This window comes from Pezoporus flaviventris, unplaced genomic scaffold (genome assembly GCF_033815535.1).
Source record: "Pezoporus flaviventris isolate CSIRO_AGI_PZ_B2104156 unplaced genomic scaffold, CSIRO_AGI_Pfla_v1 ptg000030l, whole genome shotgun sequence".
Taxonomy (NCBI): domain Eukaryota; kingdom Metazoa; phylum Chordata; class Aves; order Psittaciformes; family Psittacidae; genus Pezoporus; species Pezoporus flaviventris.
In genome coordinates this window covers 8,619,411-8,642,841 of record NW_026892578.1, presented here as the reverse complement: position 1 = coordinate 8,642,841, position 23,431 = coordinate 8,619,411, and the positions used below count along the sequence as shown (strand labels likewise).

Genomic DNA, 23,431 nt, shown 5'->3' with positions numbered 1-23,431 from the left:
CACAGAAATCATACTGATGTATAACTTGGTTAATCCAATTGATAATACAGTTATGTAGTTCAGATACTCACCCCTAGTGAAGTTTGTAATGCTTAAACTAGTGTTACTATAAGTCTGGATTTACTTTTTTTTTTTTGGGGGGGGGGGCAGACTTTTTGGTTTTTGTGTGATTTTTTTAATAATAATAATAAATTTTTCCAATCTATTCTTACAGGGAAAATGCCTACAAAAATTCAACAAAATAAACATGACACGTGTTAATTTAAGGCCAGGCATTGCTGTAGTTACAGTTCTGAGATTTAAAAACGTCTATGATTGGCCAATTTCAGTTAATAACTGACTAACCTAAGTAACCCAGTCCAGAAACTACACACGCAACTGCTCATGACTGATGTTTCTTTATGGCGTTCACTGTAATTTTTTTCTGGCTTTTCTGAATGGCTTTATGTAGCCTGAAGAAGACTGAAGTTAAGCTCATTTCAGTTTATTAGCAAAATAGTCCTAGAAGCTGGGGGAAAAACATAAAGAAATAAATATTATTTTTTAATAATTATTTGAAAGATGGTAGACAAAACTAATATGCATTTACTGATATTTGGAAGAGTTCTTATGTTACTAAGCAAACATTTTTAATAGACCGATGATTAAGAGGTTGCAGTGCTGAACTTGAGGTAGAGGTGCATTTGGGAAGTGCTTTTACAGAAAACAACTGCATGATTTTCTGCTAAAGTTCCAAGTTACATGAATGCTTTGCTAAAATTAATATTCAGCATATTCAAAAATTGTTATGCCTTATGTAGTTCTTACTTATAGTGCCCTGCCCCTATGTTAATTTATGTATGCTTAAAACAGGATAATATTTTTAATTTTATTAAAAAAAAAACACAACCAAGCTGTGTGGTTCAGTTGATACGCTGGAGAGAAGGAATGCCATCCAGAAGGACCTTGACACACTTGTGAGTTGGGCTGATGCCAGCTTCATGAAGTTTAACCATGCCAAGTGCAAGGTCCTACACCTGAGTGGGAGCAATCCCTGGCACAGCTACCAGCTACAGGTTGGGCAAAGAGATTCAGAGTAGCCCTGCGGAGAAGGACTTGGAGGTGCTGGTCAATGAGAAAATGAGCATGAGCCGGCTTCAGTGTGCGCTCACAGCCCAGAAAGCCAACTGTATCCTGGGCTGCATCAAAAGGAGCGTGACCAGCAGGTGGAAGGGGGTGATCTTCCCCCTCTGCTCTCGTGAGACCTCACTTGGAGTATTGTGTGCAGTTCTGGTGTCCTCAACATAAAAAGGACATGGAACTGTGTTCAAGGTGTTCAAAGACAGGTTAGACAGAGCCTTGGGTGGCACGGTTTAGTGTGAGGTGTCCCTGCCCATGGCAGGGGGGTTGGAAACTAGGTGATCTTAAGGTCCTTTTCAATCCTAACTATTCTATAATTCTGTGACTCTAGACCAAACCAAACAAACAAAACCAAAACACAAAAAAATCCCAAACAAGCAATCATACAACCAGCCCTCCTCCCCCTGCAAAGAAAAAACCCAAACCACATAACTAGCAAAAAAACAAACCACCATGCAGCTACTTCACAACTTTTGAAATTTTATCTTTCAAGGGGAGGAAGAGAAGGGAAAGAAGAAAATCCACAGTTGATATTTTTGATAAATGAAATATTTCTGAAATCTTCATATTCTGCAAAAAGCATTGCATACTGTACAAAATATCACTGTAAGGAGAATGTGAATTTGTATTGATTACAAATTTTTTTTTGTTCTGATGACTAATCAGTGACTCTTAAATTTAAGCTAATCAAGCTGACTATGCTTTCAGAGCATATGTCTAGAGAGAGATGTGGGTATTTAACCTCATTCTGTATTGAGATCATACCTATGTACACATCAAAAACCTTGCCCAGGGAATTAGAGCAGAAGGGAGGGACAGAGGCTGAAGGTGGTCAGGGACTGAAAGCTGAGGTGTACAGTAGAGCACTAGTTGTTTTAGATAAAATATGAGCAACTGCAGGAAATCTGTGCAGTCATCAGTCTCCTGTGGTCATATAATTTATTTGTGTTTGTTTTTTTTTTGTGGCTGTCCATGATCTGGACAAGCAGGTCAAAAAAACATGAAATCACTTTAGAGTTTTCTGTTCTACCCTGGATGACTTTTAAGCCATGTCTTACAATTCCCCAGCAGATACAGAATTAGTGTAGAGCTACTGACATATGCTCAAGTTGAAAAAGTGCTAGCTGCAGATCCTGCAGGTTAGCCTGATTTATAGACTATTTAGGAGTCTCTAAGTGTAACTTGGGGCGCAGATTTACAAATGAGTTCAAGTGGTGTTTCTAGTAGATGCACATTCATGTTGATTTCAATTTGCATTTACTTCAAAGACCATAGGTGTCTCATCAGCCTGAAATTACACTCTTTTGCCAATAAAGAAGTCATGTATGTAATTTCAGATCTTTGTCTTCTCCTTGTATGAAGGAGAAGTTGCCGGAAGTTGCCAGTTTAGACTGAATTTGGAGTGATTGGTCTTGATTGAGTGGGTGATGCTTCCAGCTAGCAAGTGTCTGCAAGCAAGTTTGTACACATTTTTCCAATACTTGAAGCAGTAAAAAAAAAAACAAAAACCAAACCCCAAAACCAATCAAAAAAACCCCATGGAAAAAATACAACAGTATTAGTGATAATAAATAAAGACATGGCAAGTACATTTCTTCCTGTAGACTCGGTATGTAAAGGTGTATTGCATAGCTGACTGGATACATGTAGATGTGCCTTAAAGTTATTTTGGTATAATATCTAAAGCTATTCTAAAATGTATGCAGTTATTTCTTTAAAATTAATCTCTAATTGCAATCTGTACTTTGTGTCTTACAGCCTTTTTAATGATACACATAGCAAAATCAGCTAGTTCATCTATGTATTGCCAGCATGCTTTCTTCCTTATCTCTTGATCCTCTTACTGAAAGATATTCCATGTATCTTTCTCTGTGCATGAATGTGTATGTCTTTCATGTGTGAAAATAACCTTCTGAAAATGATAATTTCTCCAGCAGTATGTCAGTAAACTGAAAAGTGGGATATTTTCTGACTTACAGTCTCTTTGCAACACAGTTTTTTTCCAGGGGACTTCTTTTAAAGACTTTCTTGACACAGTGGTCACATGTAACTTACTGCTTATGTAAACTTTTTCAAGATACCTGTTTAACAAGAAATACAACAAATTTTTATTCTGTCTGTTAACCTCTTAAGGGGCTAACAACAATAAGTTTAATAATCATGCTCATCACAATAAATATTTTTTTTATTCTGACTTACCATCTTAGAAGTACTCTTTTATGGTATAAACCTTGCCTATGCTAATGCACTTGTTACTATCCAGTGTTTGTCTGTCACTGGTTGGCATAGGCTGCAGGTCTTGTATAGGTCAATCACTGGGGCTGAGAGAGCTGGCTATAATTTGCATGTTAGCCAGTAGTTTGTTTCCTTACACATTCAGGAGATGTCAAATCTATGTATATGTGTGCGTGAATCAGAAATGCAAAGTTTGCATATACTTCTCTTAAGATATAGGGGGATATAAAACATTATATGAGTGGATTTAATATCCACAAATCTACTTTTGTTGGTCTTATTTTCTAGATAAGGAATCAGTTAACAAATTCAATTCCAGGTCAGTAATGAATGTTTCCCTTTTCCTATCCTCTCAACTTATTCAAAATAGCAACATATAACCAGATATTTGATCCAAAGATAACCTATAATTAGTACGAATAAATATTAAGTCGTATTTTCAACAGTTGTATACTATCTGTAGTATATGTATCAACTGAGGAGTTCCACTTTCCTTCATATTGCAATTTTTCATTCTCTCCATGCTGCTAAGATATTCACTGTTATTTGTCATTCCCGTTTTCTTTTCTTGATTTGTTTCCTGTTTTTTCCATTTGCTGTTTGCCCAGACAAGTTTTTTCTCTATCCATTTTTCATCACCTAGGTCACTGTCTTTCATAGAATCACAGAATCATATAAAGACCTTAAGATCATCTAGATCCAACACCCCTGCCATGGGCAGGGAAACCTCACACCAAACCATGCCACCCAAGGCTTCATCCAGCCTGGCCTTGAACACCTCCAGGGATGGAGCATTCACAACTTCCTTGGGTAACCCATTCCAGTGCCTCACCACCCTCATACTAAGGAACTTCTTCCTTATATCCAAACTAAACTTCCCCTATTTAAGTTTGAACCCGTTACCCCTTGTCCTGTCACTACAGTCCCTAATGAAGAGTCCCTCCCCAGCACCCCTATAGGCCCCCTTCAGATACTGGAAGGCTGCTATGAGGTCTCCACGCAGCCTTCTCTTCTCCAGGCTGAACAGCCCCAACTTCCTCAGCCTAATTTCATACAGGAGGTGCTCCAGTCCCCTGATCATCCTCGTGGCCCTTCTCTGGATTTGTTCCAACAGTTCCATGTCCTTTTTATGTTGAGGACACCAGAACTGCACACAATACTCCAAGTGAGGTATCAGAAGAGCAGAGTAGAGGGGCAAGATCACCCCCTTCCACCTGCTGGTCACGCTCCTTTTGATGCAGCCCAGGGTACGGTTGGCTTTCTGGGCTGCGAGCACACACTGAAGCCAGCTCATGTTCATTTTCTCATCGACCAACACACCCAAGTCCTTCTCCACAGGGCTGCTCTGAATCTCTTCTCTGCCCAACCTGTAGCTGTGCCTGGGATTGCTCCGACCCTGGGATTGCTTCCTTCCACTTTGTCATTTTTTTCAGTGTTTTATTCCGTGTTTCTTTTTCTTACTATATTGCTACAAACTTATCCAGTGTGGGTGTCAAGGGAATAGGATCTGTTGTTTTTTCCTGAGCAGAGGTTAAATCCTCAGTTGGGTATGACTGGAAATTCTGCTTTGTGCTTCATGGTCAGAAAAGTGTACCAAAGTCAGGCTATGAGAGAGCAAGAGGGAACACCACCCAAAACCAGTTGCTTGCGGCTGACTTCGATTGTTAAAAATGGTGACAGAAACCAGAGGGGAAGACAGTGCTTCAGGAGGAGTTTTCAGCTAGCTGTCTGAACGCTCTGAGCGCTCAGAGTGGGGCTGCTCCATGGGCGAGGATTAGCCAGGAGCTGTAGGTGCTGCAGGACTGGCAGGGAAATACTGCTGCTCTTGGGGCATTCTCCTAAAGCACCCTACTGATGCTGGGCTGGAGACACTGACAGGTTGCTCCCACTGTCCTGTGGTTATTGGACAAGGCAGGGTAAGGAGTCAGATCCAAGGCAGACCTGGGGACCCAGTGAGGGCAGGACCCAGGCTGATGGACTGTATGGGCACAGTTTCCTGCAGCATAGCTCAGGCAGGGACTGATGGCCCTGGTCGTGCCCTCGGGGAACTGTTACTGATTTGTCCTCCAGAAACTATGCTTAAATTGCAAGTCCTTCGGAGACAGCATCTAAGCCTATTATCTGTCAGTGAAAATGTCAATAGAAATTTTGATTCACCATAAGTAATATGCATCTGATAATTTTCTGGCTCTGGTATTCAGGTGTTTCAAAAGTTTTGGTATATGAGTGCTAAAATGAAGCCATTGAAGAATTCCAGGGGTTTTGAGAAAATGAGATATCTTTCTTTCAAATGCCTTTTCTTATCTAAAAGAATCAGCATAGATGTCTCCTGTGGTTATTTTTGGGGTGTTTGTTTTCTTTTGTGAGCTGGTTTTGATTTTTAGGTTGGTTTTTCTTTTGTGTTTAGTTTTGGGTTTGGTTTTTTGTTTGTTTCTTTGTTTTGTTTTTTGCCTTTTTTGGGGGTTCTTGTTTTGTTTGTTTGGTTTTGTTTTATTTTGAAATCACTGTCAGTAGCTATGTACCTTTATTTTTCTGCTTTTCAAATCTCTTTTTATATCTTCATGAGAGAGTCTTGACTGAAAAAAGGACCTAGTAGTCCGGTTGCATGAATTTTATATGTGTGTGTTCATCATATCAAATGTAAAGTGTCAGTATCAGTTTCCCATAACAAAGAGCTTTTTAGCTGTGGTTTTATTATTTGTCATTTTGAGTTGAATAATGGATAAAAGCAAGCTCTTTCAGGGAGGAGAATGCAAGAGTTAACAAGTGCTCCGTGTTTACTTATGCTACCTGTGATGGTTAGCATATATATATGTGTGACTTTTATTAAAAATTAACAGAATTGTATGAATTGCCTTCTGTCTAAAAATTAAAAACAGAAGAATGCAAGAAGGTAACGTTGCATCGTTGTAACAATATATAGGTCAAAATCTGACTTTTGAGAAATTTTACGATTTTTCTCTTCAGTTTCCACTCTTCCTTTTTATCAGACATAGAACAAAGAAAGGATACAAAACCCGGTAACTTCAGATCTAATTTTGACAAATTGTTCTCATGCTTGATTTGAACTAGTGCTATTACATCAATTGGAATTTCTCAGTTAGATACAGGTGACTTAGGTTGCCATACAGAAGTGTAGGGATACCTGTGAAAAGCAACAGAAACATTATCCAGTGCAGCAAAGTATTTAATAAAGGTTTCAAGTGGGAGTGCACATGTGCTTAAGAGGAAATGCTTGTTTATTTAGGGCAGAAAATACCCTGGAGCTAGCACTTCATTTGATACCCTTCCTGAAAGCAGCAGTGTTTGGGCTGTGGTTTGGTTTGGAAGCATGTGCAGGAGCAGAAATATTTGGTTTGCGGTATAACCTCTGACAAGCTTGTGGCTTTAACTTTCAGCTCTCTTACCTTACGTATCTTTGGAAACACATAGCTAACCATGGTGGCTACAGCTCATAAAACATTTGTGAGCCTTGGCATGGAAGTAGTGTGGGAATTTAATTGTTTGGTTTGTTCTTTTAGAATAGATTTATGCCAATATGAATGTGTCTGTTGATTTGTCTTGCTTCTTTTTTCTTGGCCGCAGGCTGACTGAGTGGGCTGGACTTCACTGGGAGGAGCCATTTTGCTGTGAAGTGGAGTAACTGTGGATCTCTCCCCATGCTGCTTGCTGGGAAGTGCTGTACATTGCCAGGATTAAGCCAATGCTGAAGCCTGGGATGAGCCTTAGGGGCAAACACTTCCTTGCTTCTTCTGATGTTGGGATTTTTCTGTGGCCAGTCAGCTGAGACACCTACCACACATTAGCTTTTGTAGTTTTGCTGCTTGAACAAGGTTACATTTTCCCTCACTTCGTCTCCTTTTGACTACTTTTTTATGTTATTAGTTTTTATTTTCCTTGACTGACTAATTTTCTCCTGGCTGTGGAAGAAAAGGGCCCTGCTGATGTTGATTTAAATAATGTCGAAACCAATGGGACTCCTATGGCTGCCTTTGATCTTCACCCCAGTGTGTGTCATGTTGAATTCTAACTTCCTGCTGTGGATAACTGCACTGGCTATAAGATTTACTCTCATTGATGGCCAAGCACAATACCCAGTTGTTACCACGAATTATGGCAAAATACGTGGTTTAAGAACGCCTTTGCCTAATGAGATCCTTGGTCCTGTGGAGCAGTACCTGGGTGTTCCTTATGCCTCTCCTCCGACTGGAGAAAGGCGTTTTCAGCCCCCAGAGCCACCATCATCTTGGACGGGTGTCCGCAATGCCACACAGTTTGCTGCCGTCTGCCCTCAGTACCTGGATGAGAGGTCACTGCTCAACGACATGCTGCCAGTCTGGTTTACAGCCAATCTGGATACTGTAGTGACATATGTTCAGGATCAAAATGAAGACTGTCTGTATTTGAATATCTATGTGCCCACAGAAGATGGTAAGTACTCCAAGGATCACACAACCATGCACTCACCAGTTATGCACATGAGTAGTAGCCAAATCTTAAAAGCATCTTGCTCAGTTTCCTCCATGTTTAGTCTGTGGAAATAGATCATGCCTCTGAACATGCATTATAAGTAATACTCTGTTGATTGAACATGCTTACATGAATTCTCTCTCATGTTTCAGTGTAACATCAAACCGCAATTTCATTTGCAGGCAGTAGCCAGAGTGCGTAAGCCAGTTTGAAGTTTACATTTACAGTACAGCTGAGCATCATTCATAAGAGAGGAAAGCGGGAATGATCAATAACCAGAAGTAATACATTTATTTTCCATGCATTAATGGTACAAATACTGTCACATACTAATTTTTAAATGAGAATCTCGCCTCTTACTTTTTTGTTTAGTTTTATTACAATACCTCTGAGCCTATTGTTAACTCTGATTTTAATAGACAATAGAAAATTGTTATAGTAGTTCAATATGCTGGTTTAGTTTCCAGGATTTTTACCTATGAAACTTTTCAGTCCAACTTATTTTTCTTCATTCATTAAATCTAAAATGAAGTAAACATGATAGTATTATGCAGAGCTGAATAGGTAGCTTTAAACTTTCGTCGGTTTTCTGCAGTCTTCTGAAGAGGACTACTTTAAACTACCTTCTGTAGGCAAAAAAGAATGAACGCAATTGGTAACACACAACTCTTTGAACTTCATAATCTCAGACTTAAAATTTCTAGCTTTATGGCATGCTGAATGTGTCTTTTGTTGTTCTGAATGGTATTGCTCCTCACAGACAAGAAGACCTGTTTTCATCAGGTCCCTAATGAGTTAAGTTATTTGATATCACAGGGATACAAGAAATTCTACTGGCAGTTATATTTGATATTCTGCTAAAAGCCAGTTCTTTCAGCCACTTAGAGCGCAGTTACCAATGCATAACCTGACAGATTTCTCCCAGATAATGCAGATCCCTTCACTTTAGCTGAGGGTTTGATTTGCATAACCAAGGCATTGTTATTTCTCAGTAACCATGCTCTAAATATGCAAATTTTGTACTTTGATTATTATAATCCTTCTGCCTTGATTGGCTTCTTTACTCAGAATTTCCAAGCTGTTTGCCAGCAATAAACATGCCACCTTCTTTTCCTGTTCTCATCAGCTGAAGCAAAATCTTGAAAGTTAAAATTAAAGGAGTAAGGTTTGGGAGTACTGGGGGCTCTGCAAATATAAATACTACTAAGCTGCTTAAATAGAAAGTACTCTGAAAGTAAAGATGTGTGTATGGAGGCTCTGATGCACATGTGTGTGTGTGCATGCATGTAGACGAAGGGGCAGATCATTCTAGTCAGTTCTTTCCCTCTTCCAGGCTCATTGCGCTGTATCTCACTCCTTGGGTAGTAAGATAGATAATTCTTTCCCAAATTTGTTTATGTTCTGGATTTGTAATGCAGCTTTTATTTAGTCACTAGGTAAGTTTGCCCTAAGAAAGCATTTCAGGTTAAGATTTTATTTGTTCTTGCTGTGCAGGTATCTGAGCTTTGCTAACTCAGTCTTATTTCAAGGCCCTAGTAAAAAGACTTTTCATCCATTAATTAAGGAAGACAGGAAATTAGATATGGCAAAATATATACAGATATCTAGGAAAAGTATATTTGATATTGAATAGATAATAATAAAATACCATGTGCTGAATGACTAAGAATCTGTAAAATTCCTTATCTTGCCTGTAATAGCTAATAGCATTTGCTCTTAGATCAAAAAGAGAAAGGACTGATAAATTTATATTTTGTAGATGATTTTTTCTGCTTAATTCCAAAATTTGGAATTGTGTTCCTCTCGGTTTTAGGTTTTGTTTTTACACTGAATAGCATCTACATTGAATCTGTCTTCTTTCATTTATCCTTTTTAAAACATAAACCTATGCATAAAAAAGTATATAGCTGAATAATGAGAAACAAGGTTTAGTGTCAGTGATGAAGGTAAGATTGCTTCTGTACAATATAACAAGCATTGTTAACAGGTTCCAATGGGGAAATGGGAAACTTAATAAATGGAGTATAGGATGTTTTAATTGTATGCTGTATATCCTATTACCAGTTAAATATAACTTGGCTTTTTTGGTGAAGAAAATATGCAACCTTCTGCTCGTAAAGATAATTAAGGACTGACCTACAGATTACATCTCCTAAGTTAGTGTGTGTCCAAATGATGCTAAATGTGAACAGCCTTTAATTGTAGTCCATACAATCTGATTAAACGCATTATGATTCATTATATGAGTTTTAGTTGGCAAAAATAAGCTATGTTGTTATGGAGACAGACCATGAAATTAGTTTTTGAAGCAAAATCTCAGAGTGAATGACTTTGAGTAGAATTTACATTTTCAATTCTTTCACAAGTACAGATGCATTTAAAAAAGATTTGAAACTGTTTTGTGTCTGGGAGAAAAGGTGGATGGAATCATCCAAACCTAATTAATGTTCTGACTGTGAAACATAATCTGAATAATTTTCTACTTTTTTTTTTAAACTTTGGTGAAAAACATGAATGAACTAAGTGTGGTTACACACAGTGCTTACTTCAAACCAATCCTAGTAAATATCTAATCAGAATATAGCTTGGGTTTGGTTGGGTTTTTTGGTTTGCTTTGCTGCTGGTTTGTTTGGCTTTTTTTTTTTTTTTTTTCACTGTATAACATGACCTGTTTCTTATCGCATGTGTGGTTTGGTCAAAGGGAACCAAATTTTGATCATGTACTTTGAATGAACAATTGAAGAATAAATGCACACATCATTCATGTGATTGCAGAATTGCTTCTCCAGCATTCTGCCAGTGTAAATGAATGAAAATGAGAGTAGAATACAATCCCTTTAACTGGGTAGATAAGATCAGTTAGTTATAGTAAAATAGTTTTAAATGTTGGTACTTCTATTGAATTAAATGACATAAAATTCCATAATTCCTTAAAATAGTTAGAGCGTCTGGGCTAAGAAATTAAAAGTGCCTTGTTATACAGCTTATGTCTGTGTTAATCATAGCCTTTCTTTTGACGCTGAATTTCAAATGTCAAATAGCAGCAGAATCCTGTCAGAATTTTCTGTGTTAAAATGTTCTCACAAGGCAAAAAGCATCTTTGATTTTAGGGGCTTTTTTTTTGTTTTTAATTTTTGGTGAAAATATTTTTCATAATAGAAATCAAAACACATAACAGAATATTTCTGGAATTCTGGCTATGTGGATTTTTATTCTTTTGCTGCTGTTCACTGGACAAGAGGTTTTTACTGACACTTTCCTTAGGGTAACATTTGTGTTTCAGAGAATCTGGGGTAGCTGAAGAATGATAATGGGTTTTTTTTTGCCTTTGCCTTTGGAAATGAAAGAGTTGAGCCACTATAATCCATTCAGGTTTGTTTTATTTTTTCATAGTAAGTATAAAAATGCAATTATTTTAAAGAGATGCAGTACGAGCAACAAAGATAAAATTTCACAAGTTTTATGTGTCAAAGCTGTCATCATAAGAAATTACTCAGAACTGAAGCAAATAAAATATTTATAGTGAAATTATCATTTTATCAAAATTACTTTCTAAACAATTGGGTTGATCTTCAGAATCATTTGTGTGGGTTTGTATTGTCTTGTCTGTAATTTTCCCCAAGAATACTTGAATGTCAGGTTTGAGGAGGTCATCTAGGGAAATGATATTGAGGACAGTCTGTTTATCATATCTTCAGTCTGAATATGGGTTTATCTACAGTGGAAATGCTAGATTGAAGAGGACACAGACTGTTAATCGGCTGTGTTTAATCCCTGGCCTTTATCATTTGAATCTGTGGATGCTGAAGGAGATTGCTAACTCCTATCGTAACTGGGAAAAAAAAAAAAAAAAGCAACAAAACCCAGAAAAGACCCTTGATTTGGATTTCTTTCACAGTAAACTTCAAAATTTTATTAGTAACAAGGAAAGATAAAAATTAAAAAAAAAACAGCAAACAAAACTCAACATGAACAAATCTTTATTTGTTTAAAACCCGCTCTGCTCTGATCAAAAAGGAAGATAGAATAAAAAGATGTCTTTTTGTTTTCTTAACATGATCAATAGTAAGTGTATAAACTTATTTTGGTATGTGGATAGAAGGTACTTTTTACACAAGTGCACAGCTACTCAACCACCATATAACTGTTAAGGATTAACTAATGAAGTATTCAGCATCTTCAGAGGTTTATTCACTGAAAATGCTCTGTGAACTCTTGTCTCATTTATATTACAACAAATACAGCTGAAGTGACAACAAAAGGTGATAGGCCATGATACTTATTAAAGCTGACTGGGTAGGTCATAATTTTTTCATTAGATTAGGGAAACTGAGAATATTGTCCAGAATTAATGGTATGTTTAACTGTGAGCTACCAGGAAGAAAAAAGTCTTGGTCAAGAGCAGAGAGATCAGCAATGTTCCTTCTCTGGGCAATCATGTGAAGTGAAGGTACCTTCATTTTTTTAGACTCTGTGTCTGTTTGACTAAGAAATAGAGAAAGTAAAAACTTGAACAAAGCTGATAAACAAGATATGCCTTAGCTGATTTCTACAGCCTGTATATAGGTTCGCTTTTTCACATTAGTCGAATGCCTGCTTAGTATATAAGTGAGTGTTTGCAGCCTTCTCCTTGTCATTGCTCTTGAATTGTAGTCTCTGTTTAACTTGGAAAAGTATTTTTAGCAAAATTATACTGATAAAACCTAACTGATAATTTTATTTATTTATTTATTTATTATTTTTGTGGGAAAAAGGAGGTGATAGCAGAAAGATGAGTCCTATCATTACAATTACTTGATTGCATGGAATAAAAATATTACAATTACTTGATCACATGGAATAAAAAAAAAAACTTCAATGGTTTCTTTAATAATATATGAAACAAGAGTCTATACATAAAATAGTAACATAGTGTACAAGACAGATGCAGTATTGTACAATATTATTTTCGTTGAATTATTAGTACGTGATAATAGCAATAGTAACTTTTATTTTCCAAATAAACCTGAATTTCTGTGCAAGATTCTCCTAAACTGTATGTGGTGTCAAGTTTCAGCAGATGCGTATTGACATTTTTCAGGTAATCTCGAAATTGCAGTTGTTCTATTATTTCTTCACTACTTTTGTCAAAGCAGATACTTGAGAATCAAATCCAGGATTTATGTGCATAGTTTTAACAAATTAAATCCAGTATTTCTTGTTTACATGTTTATAGCTTTGATTCTTTCTCAAAATCTTTGTTACATGTTTTTGAAGTCGGTTATGAATTGTGTAATTGGTGTAAGAATGTAGAATTTAATTCTGTTTTCTTAAGTATATTTTACTATTTTATTTTTAATAGTATGTTTTGTAATATATATTACTATATGAACTATATTTTAAAAAGCAAATTAAATATATTTTTAAACAGTATTTTAAATCTTTTTAAAACATATTTAGGGGTGCTTTTTTATTAGATGATAACATTTATGCAGTCTCATATTACAGATAGTGTTCTGAGACAAAACAGAATATAACAAGTTTGTTCTCAAGTTTTGAGACTGTCACAGTTTTTTGTCAGTGACTGGTTTATTTTTAGCCTCCACCCTTTCACTCAATTCTTTGTCTTCTTTGAAAAAAATTGCAGTTTAATTTTTAAAAAGTCATCTTGCTATTTAAATGCATTTTAGTTTATACTGTGCAAAAATTATAAACAGTAAGACATATCATTTTGTAAAATGCTTGTATCACTTTGGAAAGTGAGAAGGATTAACAGTAGATAACAGTCACAAGACAAAATGATAGTTTAGACATTATTTCACACAATTTCAGTTGTACATAAACATAAACTTTTTAATGTTGGTGAGGAAATCGCTCTCCATTGTGAAAGATAAATTCTCCATTGTGTCAGAGTGCCTCAAGTGAATTCTTTTCACTGTTAAAGTTCAATATATGCCCTACTTCTAATCCAGAAATACTGCAGCATCTGTGAGAAGGAAGGCGGCATATGTCTGACTACCTACCAGGATAAAGCTGTGGCTAATCCAGGCCCTTATTTTACATTCTTGCTTTTAACAGTCGCAAATACTGACACCAAAGAGCACGACTCTAATCTAGATGAAATAAAGTTCTTAAATCCTTAGAGATAAATTCAGGTTTAGTTGCTAATTTCAAAATGCTGTCCTTTCCTCCAGGAATTGCCCATTCCACAGGCACTTTACAGGATTGCACCCAAATAGCCTTTTCAGGAATCAATATGCAGTGAAGCTTAGCAGGAAGACTCAGCATTCAATATGACATTAATCTGAACAGTATTTTTGGCACAGTTTCCTAGAGTTTTATCACTGCCTTATATTGAAAAATATGCTAGAATGGGGGGAATGGTCTTTAAAACACGAATTAATGTTTCTTCTGCAAAGACAACTTGATGTTATTATCCTTTTAGTCAAAGAACAGTGTCTTTGGAGCTGTAGAGGCTGTGCCATTTGGTCCAGCGATGCACAAGAAACAGCCTTCAGTCGTGTGGGTCATGAGACAGATCATAGGCAATTTTACTTCATTCTGCCCATTCTCTCCCTCTTGTTTTGGTTGGGTGTTTTTTGTTGGTTTTTTTTTGTTGTTGTTGTTGTTGGTTTTATTTTGCTTTGTTTTTTTTTTTTTTTAATGTAGTTTTCCTCTGCAGTCCTGCAAAATATGTCTTTGTGCAACGCTGCTTTTCGCTATGTCTTGCTTTCTGACAAAACACAAATTGACATGACACCTACTGACACTGTAGCAGTGCCTCTCTCCTAGGGCAGTGCAGTGGTCCTCAGCAGAAGTCTGGGTTGTGAATAGTGTGGCATATACTCGAATTATAGCAGTGTCATAGATATACATCTTATTTTTTTTTTTTATTTCCTAATAAGGCTTTGTGATCTCATTGATCTTCAGGTGGTTTTTTCACATGCATCAGAAAGTTTTGAAAATTATTTATATCTTTTCATTTAAATTTGGTTCTGTTTCTCTTACTTAGTATATTAGTTGCAGCTTCAGATGAAATAGGCTTGCTAAATAGCTCAGCTAACTCACAAGGCTCATAAATCAGTCTACATCTGTGGAAATACTAAAAGAAATTGTCCCCACATCAGTATGATAGTCATAGGTAGTGTGTGAATCAGGCAAATTTTCAATTTTGTTCTAGGAATTTTTAGGTATTTTCAAGATAAATTAACACAGGTTGGAAATAAAGCAAATGATTTTCAGTTGCTCCTCAGATTTCCTGACAAAATTGTTGACAACTGAAATGAAGACAAAAATTTCTCTCGAACATAGTAGCTTTTTGCACAGTACTTTTGTCATACTTTTAAAACTGAAAGAATAGCTCCAGCATTCAAGACTTTGCATCAGTGCTTCTTGCTTGCGACTCCAGATAAAATTCTCAGAATGACATATAATCAATTATGCATGCTCTCATTTTGTGATAGTATTAGTTGTTACCCAAATAGAAAAAAAGAAGTATTTTAAAGCTAGCATATTTCATTTGTGGTTGTGATATCATCATTATCTGAAGAAATATGAATGAATTTACATTCTTAAGTAAGAACGTTTAGGCTTAGGGCTTTTTTATCTGGATGTTGCTCCTGGTACCCAAAGAGGCAAACAATAGGAAATAATCATTATAAATCTGTGAAAATGAACTAATGCTTACAGCCATCTGGTGCCGTTAAAAATCCATTACAGAAATGTTATAATAAAAGAAAATTTTCCTTTTACAGTTCTTGTTGTAGACAAACTTACACTGAAGAATAAATTTACTTGCAATGCTAAGCCAAATTCCTGTACTATATACAGGGAATTTTAGTCAGAAATACACTTTTGGTGGCTTGTTCGAAAATGCGTATTATTGCTGGGTTGGTGTTAAATGGATTTTTAATTGACAGGGTGTGACATATTTATTCTAATGGAGAGAAATTACTTTGTGCTGACTCAAACATCTATTCAATTAATCACTGGTAATGTTTAAAGCCTTCATAGCTGGAAATCATAGATACATTGTCTGATTTATTAAATATGCAGAAGGATAAATAAAACCCAATCTAAATATATAGATTTCAGCCTCTTAGAAATAAATGAGAATCACATTATCTTTTATGTGGTATTTTAAGTGTGGCTAGAAAATTTCAAATAATAATTTTGCATTTGTAATACGGCCCCAATGGTTATTCTTTCACTTGCTCTTCATTCTTTATTCAGCCAGAAGAGGGAGCACAAGTTACCAGCAAACTAGTTTTTTCTGTCTCAGCCCTGAGAGTGCTGCAATGATGCTGGTGGACAGAAGTAAACCATGAGAAACAGGTGCTGGTTTATGCCCTTCGAGCAGATAGGAAGGGATCCTGTCCACCTTTCCCAAGCTGAAAATTTATAACATTGCTAGTGTTGGTTCTGTTTTTATGGATTGAGGAATTTATGTATGGAATAGAGCCTATTCAAGCAAAACATACGTTCATACTGACAAACTTACATGAAACTATAATAAATAATAAAGGTTTAGATGAGAAGCATACTGGGAATGCACCAGTTTGTGATTGAATAGCAAATAATAATACTTGCTATGAAAGTCTTACAAGGCGTTTAATTGAAGAATTGATTCCAAATAAGAGAATTCCATCTGTTCACTGATTTAGTAGAAACTTTCCTGTGTAAAAAGAAGTAATTTTGGCCTTCTCACTTACAATCTCAATTTAAACAAGAGGAAGATTTTTATATATCTTTTTCCAATTAATGCAATTGACTCTCAATTTTCTGTATTATACAGCTGAATCATGGAAAATGCCAAATGTGTTTTGCATCCTCTTATTTCACTGAGACCAAAAACGTTAAGTATGATGAAGTTTGATCCTCCATGACAGTACAGAGCGTTCAGTTTTTGCTATCATCACGTTGGAATTGACAGTATAACTAAGGTATATCAAGTCATCCAAAGTGCGAAATTACGCAGTTTTCGAAAGGCATAATGTACCTGGTTCAAAAGGGCTGGTATGTTTGTGGTCTTGCTGATTTGAGATACTTTTATCCTCAGGACTCCCTCTACCTAAACAATAGATCTAGTGCTGCCTTCAGGGAATAGGCTGAGTTACAGCTGATGTCTAGGGTGTGTCCTCAGGAGTTGTATTTACTGTGGTGATGTGTAAAACCACCCATATGGAATGATGGCTATGCTTTGTTACTAATAATTACTTCAAAGTGTATTTAAGTCTGAGAAAATGACACAAACACTGTACGGAAGAGAGAAGCTTAGTATGACAGTCTCTAGGTGGGAATATTTTATTGAAAACACATTGAAGAATGAACTGAATGCAAATAAATGCAGTAACATTAACTTAAAAAATGGGAGAAGTTTCTTAAAATCATGCTAGAGGGTCTGTTCTTTATTTTCATTATCAAGAAATTATCTATAATGCCTTCAGTCTTATTCCCAGAACTAAAACATAGTTTATAGATTGATTATGTAATTTTTTATTCTTAGCTGTAGCCATTTTCAGAATAAGCCACTTAGATGCACAAGCCATAATAACTTTGTTCTCTTTATTCAGTTTCAGCCTTCCTTGTGACCACTTGTTCTTACTGACTTTTGCCACCATTTCTTTGCTTGTTTTAGAAGTGAACACCTTTGCTCGCTGTACAAGTGAATGCCATAAAATAGATGTAGCCGCAGTGTCCATTTCTAGAAAAGGGTTTATCCAGATATTCTCCGTGATTAAAAAAAAACAAAACAAAAAGAAACAGAGTTACACCCAAGGCAAAAGGTGAGGAAACAATGGCTATGGCTTTTAAACAATTTTTGCAAAGGAGATCTGACAGATAGGTGGATCAGAAAATCAGCTATGCAGTGGGTGTGTGAAAGGATCAGATGAAGAAAGAAAAGCCTGATTCTCCTTTCATGACTTACTCCTGTAATGGACTCTCTCAGTGGTCCACTCAGTTATTCCTGGCAAGTTGTGTTTTGGCTGTAGAGTAGTACGTGAGGATCCTAATGAACCCTATGGTGGTACATTAAGGTTTTCTATAATTTTATGCTTGTTAGTTGTTTCTGTAGGTTTAATTTTTCAATTTTAGCACATACGTCTTGTTTGCATTTTGGTTGTCTTCATTAAATGTTCGTCCCACACTACATGGTATAAATATGCCCAGCAAGTACATGGGATATTGTAAGACACAAAGGGGAGATGGATAGTGTTCAGATGTTAATATTGTCTTTTCTCTAAATGCATACGGTTGCCTATAAAAATGCCTGAGCATCTAGGAAGCCAGTGAAAGATCTCAAATCATAGAATCATAGAAGAGTTAGGGTTGGAAAGGACCTTAAGATCATCTAGTTCCAACCCCCCTGCCATGGGCAGGGACACCTCACACTAAGCCACATGAACCAAGGCCTCATCCAACCTGGTCTTGAACACTGCCAGGGATGGAGCATTCACAACCTCCCTGGGCAACCCATTCCAGTGCCTCACCACTCTAAGAGGAAAGAATTTCCTTCTTATATCCAATCTAATCTTCCCCTGTTTAAGTTTTAACCCATTACCCCTTGTCCTGTCACTACAGTCCCTAATCAAGAGTCCCTCCCCAGCACCCCTATAGGCCCCCTTCAGACACTGGAAGGCTGCTATGAGGTCTCCACGCAGCCTTCTCTTCTCCAGGCTGAACAGCCCCAACTTCCTCAGCCTGTCTTCATACAGGAGGTGCTCCAGCCCCCTGATCATCCTTGTGGCCCTCCTCTGGACTTGTTCCAACAGTTCCATGTCCTTTTTATGTTGAGGACACCAGAACTGCACACAATACTCCAGGTGAGGTCTCACGAGAGCAGAGTAGAGGGGCAGGATCACCTCCTTCGGCCTGCTGTCACGCTCCTTTTGATGCAGCTCAGGATATGGTTGGCTTTCTGGGCTGTGAGTGCACACTGAAGCCGGCTCATGTTCATTTTCTCATCAACCAACACCCCAAAGTCTTTCTCCGCAGGGCTGCTCTGAGTCTCTTCTCTGCCCAACCTGTAGCTGTGCCTGGGATTGCTCCGACCCAGGTGTAGGACCTTGCACTTTGTCATGGTTAAACTTCATGAATTTGGCATCAGCCCACCTCACAAGTGTGTCAAGGCCCCTCTGGATGGCATTCCTTCCCTGCAGCATATCAATGGAACCACGCAGCTTCGTGTCATCGGCAAACTTGCTGAGGGCGCACTCAATCCCTGTCCATGTCAGCGACGAAGATGTTGAACAAGACCTGTCCCAACACCGATCCCTGAGGGACGCCACTCGTTACTGGTCTCCAGCTGGACATTGAGCCATTGACCACAACTCTTTGTGTGCAGCCATCCAGCCAGTTCTTTATCCACCGAGTGGTCCATCCATCAAATTGATGTCTCTCCAATTTAGAGACAATCATATAAAACCCTTCAGTTCAACCAGTTGTTTTCAGCTTTTAGCACCTTTATAAATGCGGCCTGTAATACTTAAGATAATATTGTATTATTTTGAAATAAATTGACAAGTTAGTAATGATAAGTTTAGAATGTACCAGCATGTATAAGTTTTAAAAATATTATGAAATTAATACTTCATGCCATTTGTGAGTGCTGCTTCTGGATATGTTATGTTTTAATATTGTATCAAAATTTTAAATGCATGCTATTTTACCATGCTTTTTTTTGCATATCTAATATAGTATATCAGGAGGGTTTAGTATTGGGATTATTAACTGACTTCTTTCAAAACGCAAATAAATAGCTTTTGGATTTGCTTGTCTGCATTATTTTTTCCTTTTGCCTGTTCTGATCTTTTTCTCACTTTGCATCAACAGAAATTATAAGGTTGTTACCATTACTTTCCAAAACCATATGATAAAAGTGTTACTTCTGTATTATAAGAGGAGCAACTTTAAAGCATATTTTTTCATGAGGTACTTAGTGAATGTGTTATTTTACCACAAGTAACCTTTTTTTTTTTTTTTGTTTGGGAATTCTGTTTGTTTTGTAAGCATTAGCTGGAACCGCAAGCACCTACTAATTTGCTTTCCAATTCCTTCTTTTCTTGTACAATTTTTATTAGAGATTTCTTGTCTAATGAAGAGACATGAAGCAAAATTGCCTAGGGTTTTGTTCCTTTTATTTATTTTCTAATCTACTGAAAGGATTGAATTGTTTAGATATGTTGGGACTGAGGTGGTCTGAGGGCATTTCTAACAGTGAGAGATGTGAGGTAGGCTGTCCTCTTTGTGCATTGGTTGTCCATTCAGAAAATGAGGATTATCCTGATTCTCTCTGACTGGGGAAATACCTCTGGGTGATAAAAAGCTGAACCTACTTCTTATGTACTTATCACCTAATCGACTACATTCTTACTTTTATTTGCATGCAGAGATTTTTATAGACCCTGTGTTACTCCCTTCTGTAAGTCATTTGTTGTCAGTACTTTGCATACCGTTGTGTTGTATTGTAGTATCTAAGGAAAACTCTGGAAGGTCCAACAGGCAATAGATCTGGGAGTCATTGGACTGTGATGATGGTAAAGAATTCAGGAAACTGGTTTTTCTGTAAAGTGGTTCCTTAATGATCTGACTCTACTGATAGAAGGGTGAACCCTTGCTATCAAAGTTTATATTAATTATTTACTCCCAATCTTTATGGGGTAGAGTCAGAAATGAGATGGCAGATGGAATTTCTCCAAGAGATAAAAGACAAAAGAGATTAAAAAAAAAAGGAAATGGGACTTAAGCCTGAAGAGGATCCTAAAGCATTAAAATACTGAAAGATGGGAAAAATTTTGTGACTGGGTAAGGCATAGAAGCTGCCAGTGTAATGTGTTTAAACTCAGAAGGGATCAGATGAATTACCAATGAATAAAAAAAAAGCTGTTACTAATGTGTTACATAGTTAATAGGTTTCTCATATGAAGGTTACCAAAAGCATGGAGTCAGAAATGGATTTTGAAAGAAAATATTCTATTTGCAGATGCATCATAATGGCTTGAAATGTTGCTGTGAGTCCTTTAATTCTCTTCATTATCTCTCAACTAATAAAGGAATTACTCCTGAGTACAATATAAAGTGTTTGCTCTAGTAGATCTGCCAGCTGGTTATGACCTAGTTGGCATAACCTTTATAGATCATTCAGAAATAAATACTTCGCATGACCTATAAACACGCTCCTGAGCCTGGATATGTACTTGTATACCGTGTCCAGCACTTTGGGACCATCAGATGTATTCTTTATGAATGAACTTGCTTATTGCACTTTTCAGTCAGCTAAGACTGCATAGACCTAAGACCCTATTTCCACTTTCTTGTGGCTGTTAAACAACTCTTACAGGGAGCAATCAACTACTTCTGTTTTCAGAGCTTAATTCTTTGTAGAAGTTGTATTCTTTTTGATTGCAGCACACTTACTGTGCGTAGAATGTGGTAATGCTGGGTTTTTATTAGTAGAAAATATCAGCACTTTCCACAGTTCCCATTTCCTTAATACAGCATTTGGGTTTGTATCCCTAGTGTAGACGTTGAAACCCAGTTGGTAACAGCACCATGCATCCTTCCCTCCACCCGAAGCAGGATGGTGAGGAGAATCAAAAAAATATAAAACACACAGTTTGAGATAAGACCAGTTCAATAATTAAAGTACAATATAATACTGTTGTTATTATTATGAATGATAAGGGAAATAAGGGGAGAGACTATAAAACTAAAAGGGGAAAAGGAAAACCACAGTGAACAGCAGTGATGCACAATGCAGCTGCTCACCCAGCCCAACCCAAGTAGCAATCTGTCCCTTCTGATTAACTGTCCCCAGTTTATATAATGAGCATGATGTTCTGTGGTATGAAATACCCCTTTGGCTAGTTTGGGTCAGGTGTCCTGTCTTTGCTCCCTCCAGGCTTCTTGTGCTCCTTGTTACTGGCAGAGCATGAGAGACTGAAAAGTCCTTGGTCAGGGTAAGTGCTACTTATCAACAACTTTGCAACAACTAAACCTTTGGTGTGTTACCAGCATTATTCTCTGACTAAAGACCTGTACCCACTCTGTATCAGATACTGGGAAGAAAATTAACTTTATCCCAGCTGAAACCAGGACACCTTGCTTGCTTTCCGTGGTCAGCAACCTTGTCTGTAACCTTGACTTGATTTCAAAGTCTAAGCGGTTTCATGCAGGGTGTGTTCCCTCATGACTGATAGGTGCATTGCTCTGTCCTCCCCACAACTAAGAACGACTGAAAAGAGTTCAGACTCAATTGGGCTATTGCAGTATAGGATACAGCTACGTGAGCTGACTACGTGAACATTCGTAATCTGTTATAACTGCCCTGACTTTTAACCTAGACGTAGAAAGCATTAATTAAGGATGCTTAAGCTAACCTATTTAAGTTACCCTGATTATTATGAGTTTAAGGTACACATACTGTGAGCAGCCACAGTTTATCTGATGTTTTGTAATGTAATGATTTAAACGTGTCAGCTCGAGTAATTAAGATGACATACGAATAGGTAGTTGGTAATTTTATATCTGAAGGGAATGTGAATTTCACCTGAAACACAATAAAATAGCAAGGGCTGGCATCCTTATATGTTCATCAGCATAAACCAAGAATGATTCCTCCAACCCCCACATGACATAGTGATCAAATGAATTAACAAATTTTCTGTTTTCTTACCAATTATATGAATTTGGTCATTTGGAAATCACGTACCTGTGACTGTAGATTGTACCTGTGATTTGCTATGTTCTTTGTGGAAATGTTGAGACCAACATTTATTAGCATTTGTTTTTAGAAACACAAACCACAGTCTTGATGCCTCTTCTATGTTCCCAATGATAGTTCCTGAAGGTATATATATATATCTATATATATATATCTATATATATAGTATCTATATGAAGAAATAGATTTAAGAGCCTTATGTATTGTTTTCTAAAAATGTTGGCTTGCCTATAGCCCAGAAAGTTCATACGCTGCTGTGAATTTTTAACAAACAGTGAGAAAGCACTAAGCTACTTGCCTGAAAATTGCTTTGAAAATTACTTGTGTATTTCATTGATATTTCCTTCAAAATTACCTGTATATGCTGATAATTTTGCATTACACTTCAGTACTCCTTACTACATTATAGGGTAGCACAGATAAGCTTTCAGATAAGAGAGCTAAGGACGAAGTCTGCATTTTTTGCTGTGAAGTTACACTTCATAGGTAAAGTCATTGGCCACAGAAATGAGCAAAGAAAAATAAAATGTTCCTTTATTCTCTGAAAAGGGCTGTTAGTGCTGTACCTTGATAGAAATTTTTCAAGTAAGCTGGTAGATCTCTCAATTCTACCCTGAAAGGAAAGTTTCTGTTCAGCACAGCCCATATGATTTTAGAGGAAAATCTGTGCTCTGTATAGAAATTTCTATGTCGGATATAAGAACTGTATTTCTTTTCTTAGTTTCAGCAGACATTAGGTTAAATCTTGCTCAGTCTGCTGTCAGAACACCCTTTAAAGAAATGCCTGATAGCAGCCAAGTCACTCAGTGTCCCCAAGTGAAATATTTGGGTTTAACGATGAAAAAACCTGTGAGTATCTTTGGGGAGCAACCCAGAGCTCCAGCAAAGTGGAAAACTGCTAACAGT

At 37.0% G+C, this 23,431-nt stretch overlaps 1 protein-coding gene across 6 annotated transcripts in view; it reads left to right on the top strand.

Moving 5' to 3' along the window:
• The window catches only part of NLGN4X (neuroligin 4 X-linked), a 182,027-nt gene that overhangs the window by 51,000 nt on the left and 107,596 nt on the right, over positions 1-23,431 (top strand). For all 6 annotated transcript variants that reach the window (XM_061459849.1, XM_061459844.1, XM_061459845.1 and 3 more), the window contains one exon: positions 6,940-7,785. In XM_061459849.1, coding sequence (XP_061315833.1) covers positions 7,314-7,785 — 472 coding nt within the window. In that variant the 5' untranslated portion in view covers positions 6,940-7,313. The remainder of the gene's footprint in view (positions 1-6,939; positions 7,786-23,431) is intronic.